The 12233-nt window shown below is 37.1% G+C and overlaps 1 protein-coding gene across 3 annotated transcripts in view; it reads right to left on the bottom strand.

Moving 5' to 3' along the window:
- The window catches only part of cep104 (centrosomal protein 104), a 28477-nt gene that overhangs the window by 3395 nt on the left and 12849 nt on the right, over nucleotides 1-12233 (bottom strand). The window contains exons 13-20 of one of the 3 annotated variants that reach the window (XM_079896901.1): nucleotides 9829-10005; nucleotides 3749-3952; nucleotides 3537-3632; nucleotides 2760-2820; nucleotides 1943-2018; nucleotides 1522-1630; nucleotides 1293-1431; nucleotides 516-583 (exon numbers count right to left, since the gene is read on the bottom strand). In XM_079896901.1, the coding sequence (XP_079753027.1) occupies nucleotides 516-583; nucleotides 1293-1431; nucleotides 1522-1630; nucleotides 1943-2018; nucleotides 2760-2820; nucleotides 3537-3632; nucleotides 3749-3952; nucleotides 9829-10005 (930 nt within the window). Of the gene's footprint in view, nucleotides 1-515; nucleotides 584-1292; nucleotides 1432-1521; nucleotides 1631-1942; nucleotides 2022-2759; nucleotides 2821-3536; nucleotides 3633-3748; nucleotides 3953-9828; nucleotides 10006-12233 lie in introns of all 3 variants that reach the window. The other 2 variants (XM_079896902.1, XM_079896900.1) reach the window with 2 other exon arrangements.

Here is a 12233-nt window from a genome sequence, read left to right on the forward strand (position 1 = left end):
GTGTTTTTCTAGCCATTGTAAAAGAGTTAGTAATGCACAAAAGAGCTCTTATAAATCAAGGACAACTAATGTATTCTCAGCACCAGTGTTAACTAAAACTATTAAAAATGGTTTTCATTAACTGAAATTAAATTGCAATTCAATAAAAGTTTAGATGGAAAAAAAAAAGATGAATAAGTTGAAGTACTAAAATTACTAAAACTGATTTCATACAGAAAACAAGTCAAACACTGACTGGGTAATACATTGTCTGTCAAAGACAATGCTCAAAGAGAAATAAATATAATTTTATATTCCCAACAGGAATGTTCTTGGTTTTATTCATTTCCATGACTTTTCCAGGCCTGGAAATGACTATTTACACATTTTAAATTAAATACATAAATGACATTTTCAGATTTTGCATGACTATAAGAACCCTGTGTTTAAATACTCTTATAAAGTAATAAGAGTATTATTTAGACGTAACAAATAATGACAGCTGATTTTGTTGATGTGTTTGCGTGTGATCTCACCTCCTCCCCAGAGGCAAAGTTTTCATGGCAGAGAGGACAGTGATTACAATTTTCTCCAGATGCTGGTGCTGACAAAAAGACAAAAGAATAAATCCATGACCAGGAACAAAAACTGTTTCACTTTTTCCCCAAAACAGCAATTGCTCGGAAACAAGTCTGCAGTTGTGAAAGGTTATGCAAGTTGTAAATTCCTAGTGGCATTGTCATGTCATGTGAAAGTGTGAACTGTACATAGATGAATAGATGACAGTGAATGTTTTATGCATAATTAGAGTGTTACACAGGGACCGAAATTAACACTAGCAAGCACCAAATGCAAGTAAAAATCGCCTTTAGCAAGTATATAAGGTGCAGTTACTCGCCAGTTGGTCTATAATACAATGTTTAAATCTTTCACTTGAGTGGAAAGCATTCTTTCTTAAAAAATCCATGACGTGCCATGTAACATATTTCTCTCGCTAAGCTGCCAAAAAGAAAATACGAGGAAAAACAGCATGTTTGTGTTCGACAAGGAAGGAGAAGCATCTAGTATTTGATGTGGAGACTGACTCAATAAGCTGAACTGTTTATCACAATATGCAAGGAAAACAACAGATTGTTTTATAAAAACACTCCAAAATACTGTTCCATGGCCAGTAAGAAATATTTAGGGGCATTACATCAATTCACCTGCCAAATGTTAATTTTGGACCCTGGAGACACATTTGTAAAAGAACTGAGTGTGGTTTCTTGATGAGCATGAAGTAAAAACAATGTGCATCCACACAAAGGACTCACGATTGCAAGCAGTGCTCTGAGCATGCTCAGTTAGCTTATCTCGGGGAAGGGCCTCGGAGCAGAGAGGACACTGGGTGAAATCTGCCCTCCGCTCACACTCTGTCAGCAAGTGCTCTGTCAGGCTCGCAATCTCCACTACCTAACAAACACACAAACATACTACATTAATACACTCTGGACGGTGAGAAGTAGTTCAACCAATAAGAAATGATTGTGTGTGCGTGCGCACCTGTCTACACTGAAGGCAGCGCTGCAGCATCGGGCAGTGTTTCCAGTAGTGCAGGTCGAGTCCATCCTCAGTGAATGACGCATCTCTCTCCCCACAGAAAATACACAGACTACACACAAAACAGCATCAGCATCAACTCTGATCTGATCTTTCATTTCTCACTCGCCATTCTACCAAGACTCTTTCCCAGCAGTATAAAGACAAACTGATTAAATGAGAGTCCATTAGCACTGCACATTATGCTATCATTTTCCAGATGTCTTGGTGAGATTATAATTGTACATTTTACTATACAAGACAAAGACTTGACATTTGCAAAGCGCTAATAAACAGAGACTCTTGTGTAAATGGATATTCGACTGACTGGGAGAATTAGACTGCTTAGTTGAGAATCAACAAAGAAGTGACAAGAGGTGCTCACTTGTCTAAGTAGTTAGCTGCAGATGATTGGCTGTCTTTCGCATCAGCAGGAGCAGACTGGTTTACCTTCTTATCAACTGCTGAAACAGACAGGAACATATTTAACCCATCACGTTGAGTTCAGGGCTGCATTTCTTAAAAGCACCCTAGGCATAAGTAGATCGTAGAACCACTGCCAGCAATGGTCTCTACGATTAACTTAGCTCACGATGCTTTTGAGAAACGCAGCCCAGACTGACTTCTCCGTTCAAGGTTTACAGTGATGTACATGTGTTAGTTTAGTATTATTTATATACTATTATAATATTTAGTAATATTTGACTAAATATTAGCTTTTATTCTTATCATTTTAATATTTTTTAATAGTTTTAGTTATAATTTACAATAACTCTGTAATGTACATGTAAAAATAATTATTGATTCAGCGATATCAGTGTTGAAGTTTCTGTGCTCCTTAATGTTTCTGTTTGTGACCCATGTGCGCAGCGCAATCTCTGAGTGCGTGTGTGCTTCAGTGTTAAAAGCGCGAGTGACATATGTTTGTGTGTGCTTGAATGATAACAGTGCGAGTTAATATAGAACGGTGACAAAACTGACTTGGAACTACCTGTGCATTAAACGGTTTTATTGCACACCTTCTAGTCATTCAGAATCGAGCATTCAGACAGACTGTAAGTAAGAATGATTGTCTGATCCTCACTCTTAAGCATAGCGACACATTCCTGCTGCTAAGCCTCAAAACAAAAATGAAATTGATCTTTACTAAGACAGATCACAAAAACAGTTACATCATGCACTCAACAGTATTGTACACACACCTGATTTGACTGCCTTCTCAGTTTTTTTCTCAGGTACTTTGGAATTTTCCTTTCCTTTCTCCTAAAACACAGATTCACATCTTTAATGCACTTATGGATTTATCTATTTTAAAACAACCTTGCAAATGCCCCTTTCGCGCATTGCGCCTCCCCCAACTCAAATATCACAAATACAGCTCTTACAGGTGCTTTTGAAGGCATGTATAAACAGGTAAAAGTGGGGTACTTTTAATAAAAGGTTAAATATTAGGAATACTTTTAACTTTGTTGCTATTTCATGAGTAAGCAATTGAGTTTCGGCACACCTACTACAACCTGCAGCTATCCCTGTCTCATTCGCTTTGACGTGTTTAATCTAAATGCAATACATTTTGGCTTGCACTTCTGTAACCAAAGCTGAGAGTCTTGTCCCATGTAATGCGTACTAAGCAATGGTCCCACACCAGCTAAACACCCCGTGGCTTCGCCAGCTACAGTAGCCACGGCCAAAACTCTCACTATATATTGAGCTGGACAGAGATTGACAGATCTAAGCAGATCGCTCTCAATGTTTTGATGGAGGGCTCAACGTTTAAATTTTAGGGTCGAAAAACCCATGAATGGAATACTAATAGTGGTCAATGAACAATAAACTGGGTTAAGTGAATGTATTTTCACATTTGAAAAAATCTTACATACTTTACCTTTAATGCCAGGTATAAAAAGGCCATTTTGTGTGAGAGCATTAAAAACAAAACAGAAGAGATAGATTAGGCCACCTTTGACCACTATACCTACACTGATCTCCTTCAGCACTGCAAGCTGCTCCTGTAAACTCCTGATTTCCTCTTTCTCTCTCTCACCATCTTCCCGTTCGGACACTTTTTTTGTCTTCTGAAGTAAAGACAGAGAGAGACTCTTTAAACCAAATGCAGTATCACACGTACAAACATTCAGAGCTTTTAAAAGATTAAACTCAAGGCTAATAATGCTCTCCAGACCGGTTTTACCTGCATATTGTTGTTGTTGTTTCCGTTTAACTTGGTGAGTGAGTCAAAAAGGTTCTTGTAGAGCACGTTTTTACGTGTGCTGGTGTCATCAGGTGGAAGATAATTCAAAACCGCTTTACCGTGAAGACGGTACATATACTGGACAACTCTCACAGAGAGTTCACGCACTGAGGCAGCGCTGTGCTCTAATCCACCTGACAGAAACTAACACAACATACATCACACACAAATATATTTAATGAATAATTAATTTAAATATAAGAAAGTGATTGTAGAATAGATACACTACCTTTGAAAAGTTTGGGGTCAGTAAGAATGTTTGTTTGTTTGATAGAAATTGATAACTTTATTCAGCAAGAATGTGTAAAATTGATCAGTAAAAGACTTTTTACATTGTTACAAAAAGTTTTGAACTTCATATTGATCAAAGAATCCTAAAAAAATATATAACAGATTTCATAAAACTATTAATATTATATTATGTTTTCAATTCTGATTAAAAAAAATAATAAATATAGCTGCGAGCAGCGATTACGGGCCCAAGCCGGTGGCACCGCAACCCCGGTGCCTTTAGGGTGGCGGTGCCGCCGGCTTTGGCCCTTCATCGCTGCTCGCAGCTATATATATATATATATATATATATATATATATATATATATATATATATATATATATATATTTATTTATTTATTTATTCATTTATACATTCATTTTTTTTTTTTATTATTATTATTATTTTTATTTTTTTATTCAGATTTTATGATACACTCAAAATATTCCACAACAAATCCTTTAAATTTAATGTAAAAGTAAAAATGAAAGTAAGCAGTGTTGGGCTCACGTAACCCTCTCATCAGAATCAAAATGTTTCAACATTTGCGATGTATTTGGATGCTAAACTATTCTTTATTATAGGCTTTGTTCTTCACTCGTGTTCCAATATTGATGGAAAAAATCATCCTCTTCACATGCGCAAAAATTTGCTTGGAAACATCACAGTGGAGCGAGCGGTGCTTACTGTGAATGTACGAATTGTACTACTGACTATTTAGAGCAGTGTAATTTTTATATGTTAGGTTGACTATTTTATTATTATATTTTATTAAGGCTATAATGAACAGGCTGCGATGTCAAGATTGTAATGCTGGAGTGTGTGTGTGTGTGTGTGTGTGTGTGTGTGTGTGTGTGTGTGTGTGTGTTCATGTTTTTCTATCCCGGTGGGGACTTTAACCTGAATGCACACAGACTCATGGGGACTCGTGTCACAGTGGGGACCTAAATAGAGGTCCCCATGGGTAAACAAGATTATAAATCATACAGAATGAGTTTTTTTGGAAATGTAAAAATGCAGAAAGTTTTATGGGATAGGTAGGTTTAGGGGTAGGGTTAGTGTGAGGAGATAGAATATACAGTTTGTACAGTATAAAAACCATTAAGTCCATGGAGAGTACCCACAAAGATAGTAAACCGTGTGTGTGTGTGTGTGTGTGTGTGTGTGTGTGTGTGTGTGTGTGTGGCGTGGGCGCGATTGAACAGTAGACACATAAAAACATACTCCGTCATTATACAGGACGACATTCAAACTGCAAAGTGTTAACTTATATTTGTGTACAGTTGCAATAAAACACAAAATTGTGCTTTTGTAAAATAATTTCAAGCAATCCACCCCCCGAAAGGCGCTAATTTTAAAATTAAACTAAAATGCTCATGGCTGCACGGGCATTCATAACGGTGCGCGTCCACGGCGAGGAACGAGCAGAACAGAGTGAACGTTTTTCAGTTAATTCCTACTTCCATAGGAATTCATTTGAAACGCTCGATCAACCATGTCAGTGCGGACGAACATATTTTACTTTCGTTTTTAAGTTAGCGATTAAAAAGCCCCCAGCGGTGTCACACGTCAGTTAACCGGTGGTAAAATATTCTCACCGTCACATACCTAGTATATTTTTATATAGATATAATAGGCCTACCTGATTTTGAACACAAGAGGGCAGTATAGCACTATGTTTGACTTTATTTATGTATTGTTTAGACTAAACAACCATTCTAGCAGTTTTTAAACTTAAAATTCATTCTTAAATTGAAAAAAAAAGAATAAAATGTTTAGTTGTGATGTTTGTATACTTTTATATAGAAATAAATGGTATATAATTACATTTTTAGAAAATTTGAGGCTTTTAGTTTTTCCTTTTTGGACATTACTTTAATCCCTCGCCATAGCAAAACCGTTTGAGATATTTATTATCCGTTCACAATTTAGCATATTTTATGTATTTTCATCATGTTGAAAAAGTTTGGTGGGAATAAAATAAATAGTTTAAGAGGAGTGGCTAAAAATTCATAGGCTGATTTTGCAAAAAAATCCACATTCAGACCAAAATATCTGACTTCCTTTTGCTCTGAGCTAATGAATGTAAATTAGAAAGTTGTCCGGCTTGATGAGAACAATATAAAAACTTTTTTTTTTACTGTATTTAAAACTAACCCCCCCACTTTTGTCAAAAGCATGTTGAAAGTGACACACTTCCTGCTGCCAGTTGGTGGCGCTATAACTTTGACTCACAATAGTCACATCCATCTGATCGGCCTCTTACCACGAACACACTGCTGAAGTTTCATCAAGATCAGTTGATGTATGCAGAAGTTATAACACTTCGTGTCTCTCTTTTCTCGCCATAAATTCGTTTCCTCACCACGGCCAAACCGTTCAAGATATCAAAAATCCGTCCGCAATTTAGCACCCTCAATGTCTTTACTTCATGCTGACTGAGTTTGGAGGTGATTGAATGAATTCTCTAGGAGGAGTACATCACATTCCACAGCAAGCGTTTTCCAAACAACCCATAATAGCTGACTTCCTGTTGGGCTGGCGTGAAACTTGACAGAGGGAAAGTTGTTCGGCCCGACGAGATCTATATGTGTACCGAGTTTCATATTATTTCATGCAAGCGTGTTTGATATATGGACCAAGTTTTCAGACCCTGTTCAAGAGGGCGCTGTTGAGCCCCCCTGCCACGCCCGTTTCTGAAACTTTTCACATGTCTACTGGCTAATAAGTGTTATGTGTCTGTCGAGTTTCATCCAATTTCAAGCATGTTAAGAGTCTCAAACGCATCCGAAAAGAATATTAAAACTTGATGCGTTGCCACGGCAACAGTATCTAAGATATCAATAATCCTTTCACAGGTCTACATCTGCCCTGTGTTTACATTATACACATAAAGTTTGAAGCAAATCGGGTAAAATTAAGAGGGTGACTTCAAAGCATTTTGAAAGTGACACACTTCCTGCTGCCAGTTGGTGGCGCTATAACTTTGACTCACAATAGTCACATCCATGTGATCGGCCTCTTACAACGAACACACTGCTGAAGTTTCATCAAGATCAGTTAATGTATGCAGAAGTTATAACACACTTCCTGTGTCCCATTATTCGCCATAAATTCGTTTCCTCGCCACGGCGAAACCGTTCGAGATATCAAAAATCCGTTCGCAAGAATTCATCCTCAATGTCTTGACTTTATTCTCACCGAGTTTGGTGGCGATCGGATGAAATCCCTAGGAGGAGTATTTCACATTCCATTGTATGCGTTTTCCAAACAACGTATAATAACCGACTTCCTGTTGGGCTTTTGTAAAACTTAGAGCACGAAAGTTGTTCGGCCCGATGAGATCTATATGTGTACTGAGTTTCATATTATTACATGCAAGCGTGTTTGATTTATGGACCAAGTTTTCGGACCCCATTCCAGGGGGCGCTGTCGAGCCCCCCTGCCACGCCCCAGTACCAGCTTCAGCCCGGCCCTGATGGCCGCAGGTTCTGACGTGTGTGCAAAATTTCAAGAGTTTTTGAGCATGTTAAGGGCCCCAAAAGTGGCAAAAAGGCAAAAAAAAAAATAATGAAGAAAAAAAAAAAAAATAATCCTTACGGAAACAATAGGGCCTTCGCCCTTTCAGGGCTTGGGCCCTAATAAATTCTTAAGCACCAAATCAGCATATTAGAATTGATTTCTGAAGGATCATCAAAACATTTTAAATTACATTTTAAAATACATAAAAACAGAAAACGGTTATTTTAAACTGTAATATTTCTAATGTTACTGTTTTTACTGTATAATTTATTAAATAAATGTAGCTTTGGACAGCATAAAAGACTTTTTTAAAAATCTTACCTACCCCAAACTTTTGAATAGTAGTGTATGACAAGCAGAACAAATCAACCAATTTTTACATTCTAAAAAAAAAAAAAAAAAAAAAAAAACATACAATATTCCCTATATATGTTTTACAATGTGTGAAGCAAAGGCTGTATATGAACTCTAGTTATTATATCAAAAATATTTGTCTCTCACTTTTCTCTCTCCCCTTTTCCATACACAGATCCCATTCATGTGCTCCCAGGCTCTGGATCTCTCATTTTAATTAAAGGAAACTCAATCGCCTCTCTGCTGTGCCCTGAAGCCCATCTCATCTCCCAGGAAACCAGAAGGCAGAAGGCATTTAGCAGCCATCCCTGCCTGTAACCTACAGCAACCCATTTTGTGGGAGATCACCAATGAAAAGGGCCAAACTAACAGACAGATCCAATAAATATTTAAAAGACATTTGGGAGCTGATTTATTGGCGGTTTTTGAAATAGAATGAAATAGTTTACCAAAAAAAAAAGTAATATTTTATGCCTCTTTAGGTTGTTCCAAACCTGTATGACTTGTCTATAGAAAATATAAGCTGCTTTTTTTCAATACAACAAAAGCATGCAGTGACCAGCATCTGTCCAGCTCCAAAAAAGTTTTTTTTTAATTCATAAGTGGTCCATACAACTCATGTGTTATATTCCAAGTCTTTTGAAGTTATAGAACAGCTTTTATATATATAAAAAAAGAAAGTCATACAGGTTTGAAACAACATGAAGGCGAATAAATTATGAGAATTCTGTTTTTTAGGTTAACTACCCCAGTCCATAAATTATTTTATAGGGATGCAACAATTTTAAAATTCTGGCCGATATAAATAAGCTGATAATTATTGTCATGTTATGGCAGATAACAACAAATGGCCAATATTAAAATTTGACACTATTTTGTCTTTAAAAAAACCCCACTAAAAACGATATCATAATATATATATATATATATATATATATATATTATCATAATATATATGATAATATATATATATATATTTAACTTTTGCTGATAAATTATATGATATGACATGACCCTTACCCTCCTAACTTTACCATGTGGAGGAAAATGAGACTTTAGGCCACCAAGGCACATTTCCAAGCTAACACAGAATCAGTAGCCGTTGTTTTAATACAACAAAGCCCAACTGGAACACAGACAGAAACCTCACAGTGCACACTGCAGGTCCTTGTGAAATTTCACAGTCTCTGTTGCAGTAGTGTCACAAGTTTGCATTGCAAATACACTTTAGACTGCACAAATTAAAAGAGAATACTCTCTCTATAACTGAGACCCTGAAGGAAATAAGTACAAAATTTAAATGCTGGGACAGAGAGAGAATGAGAAAGTGCTTGGATGAATCTCATAAACTATGCCATGGATATGCAACTGGCTGTCAGAACAGCCCTTGTGCATAACAGACATTACATAGGGTAGAATACACCCACTCTGCCATACAAAGGCCACTTTGTTTCAGTCTAATGAAACTCTCAAGAATCTTAATGATAGCTGTGAGAATGAAATTAACCTTTAAATCCCAACAGAGAGGTAAATTTGTGATATTTTAGCCACAAAAACCCAAATATCAAATATCTGTTTGCTCTTAGAGGCTAAATCACAGTTAAGGTTTGTACATGCACCCGACTACAAACATTCACTACCACAGCTGGCCCTTAAAGCCAGTTGGTGTGTGTGGTCTCAGACAAGCACATAGTCATTCATGTATCATGTGGCCGATAAATCTAACCAGCCATTTGCAGTTTTTAAGCTACTACTTTAAAGAAGATTTTTTTAAGCTTTAAAACTTAAGCACACAGCTTGACTGAGCAGAGGGCCATTGGGTTGACACCCAGTGAGATAATTTCCTCAGTAAGAGGGGAATTTAGGCCAGTACCCGCATGACGTTGTCGAGGGTGAAGCCAGAGTTCTTGGTGCCCAGCTGTTCTAGAAGCTTCTCCAACAGTTCCAGTCTGCTCAGCGCCAGTCTAGCGGGTACACTGCTCTGCATGGGCTTGACAAGCTCCAAAGGAACCATCTGCAGAGCTCTCACCTCTTTAAATGAAGCCATTTCCTGCAAACACACCCAAAAGCCAGCTTTAAACACAACAACATATATATATATATATATATATACACACACACACAATACATATCAGTTAATGTCTTGGAAATTTTTATTTTCAGCGTATGTACACAATATATATATATATATATATATATATATATATATATATATATACACTCACCTAAAGGATTATTAGGAACACCTGTTCAATTTCTCATTAATGCAATTATCTAATCAACCAATCACATGGCAGTTGCTTCAATGCATTTAGGGGTGTGGTCCTGGTCAAGACAATCTCCTGAACTCCAAACTGAATGTCAGAATGGGAAAGAAAGGTGATTTAAGCAATTTTGAGCGTGGCATGGTTGTTGGTGCCAGACGGGCCGGTCTGAGTATTTCACAATCTGCTCAGTTACTGGGATTTTCACGCACAACCATTTCTAGGGTTTACAAAGAATGGTGTGAAAAGGGAAAAACATCCAGTATGCGGCAGTCCTGTGGGCGAAAATGCCTTGTTGATGCTAGAGGTCAGAGGAGAATGGGCCGACTGATTCAAGCTGATAGAAGAGCAACTTTGACTGAAATAACCACTCGTTACAACCGAGGTATGCAGCAAAGCATTTGTGAAGCCACAACACGCACAACCTTGAGGCGGATGGGCTACAACAGCAGAAGACCCCACCGGGTACCACTCATCTCCACTACAAATAGGAAAAAGAGGCTACAATTTGCACGAGCTCACCAAAATTGGACAGTTGAAGACTGGACAAATGTTGCCTGGTCTGATGAGTCTCGATTTCTGTTGAGACATTCAGATGGTAGAGTCAGAATTTGGCGTAAACAGAATGAGAACATGGATCCATCATGCCTTGTTACCACTGTGCAGGCTGGTCGTGGTGGTGTAATGGTGTGGGGGATGTTTTCTTGGCACACTTTAGGCCCCTTAGTGCCAATTGGGCATCGTTTAAATGCCACGGCCTACCTGAGCATTGTTTCTGACCATGTCCATCCCTTTATGACCACCATGTACCCATCCTCTGATGGCTACTTCCAGCAGGATAATGCACCATGTCACAAAGCTTGAATCATTTCAAATTGGTTTCTTGAACATGACAATGAGTTCACTGTACTAAAATGGCCCCCACAGTCACCAGATCTCAACCCAATAGAGCATCTTTGGGATGTGGTGGAACGGGAGCTTCGTGCCCTGGATGTGCATCCCACAAATCTCCATCAACTGCAAGATGCTATCCTATCAATATGGGCCAACATTTCTAAAGAATGCTTACAGCACCTTGTTGAATCAATGCCACGTAGAATTAAGGCAGTTCTGAAGGCGAAAGGGGGTCAAACACAGTATTAGTATGGTGTTCCTAATAATCCTTTAGGTGAGTGTATATATATAATTTTATATTTTATTTTCAGCGTATCTGATGTGACATTCCAAGCATTCCATGTGGGTGTGGTTGACTATGTGACAAAGTTTAGCAGTGTATATAATATATATATATATATATATATATATATATATATATATATATATATATATATATATATATATATATATATATATATATATATATATATATATATATATATATATATATATATATATATACATACACACTATATATTGCCAAGAGAGACTGCAACAATAATGTGTTATTTATAGAAGATGGTCAAGGTTGACATTTTAAGAAGGTTAAGGACATTTTAAGAACTTTAATCAATAATGAGTGAATATGCTTTGACAATGTTGGATTGTATGATTTATAATATTCTAAAGCACTGTTATCAGAATTTTAAATAATTCACTAGAAGGTGTGGCCTTTGACATACTTTTTCCACCATCCAAGAAGCATGTCACAAATGTCTTTATTTCTATTATGCAGAAGTACAATGAAGTCTTCCCACACAATGCTGAGAGACATAACCTGTTCATCAACAACCAACACAAATCAGTGTCAGTAAGTGATGGAACATTCCAAAACTTGAGCAAGACTCTAAACACGGTTCCATTCATTGCCAGGCAACTTGAGGGGCCAATACTTTTACATGGTTTAGGTTTTCGAAAGATGTCAATTAAATGATGTGACCAAAGATTTTTTTTGTCTTTTTTTTTTAAGAGAGAGATAATTAATTGTGGCCATGAGAACACAAAACAAGAAATAATCATGCTTGGCCAAATCAGAAGAAACCAACAATCCTCTTTATAAAAAGTAATTTCCAAACAA

Source organism: Squalius cephalus, assembly GCF_949319135.1.
Source record: "Squalius cephalus genome assembly, chromosome: 16".
Lineage (NCBI taxonomy): Eukaryota > Metazoa > Chordata > Actinopteri > Cypriniformes > Leuciscidae > Squalius > Squalius cephalus.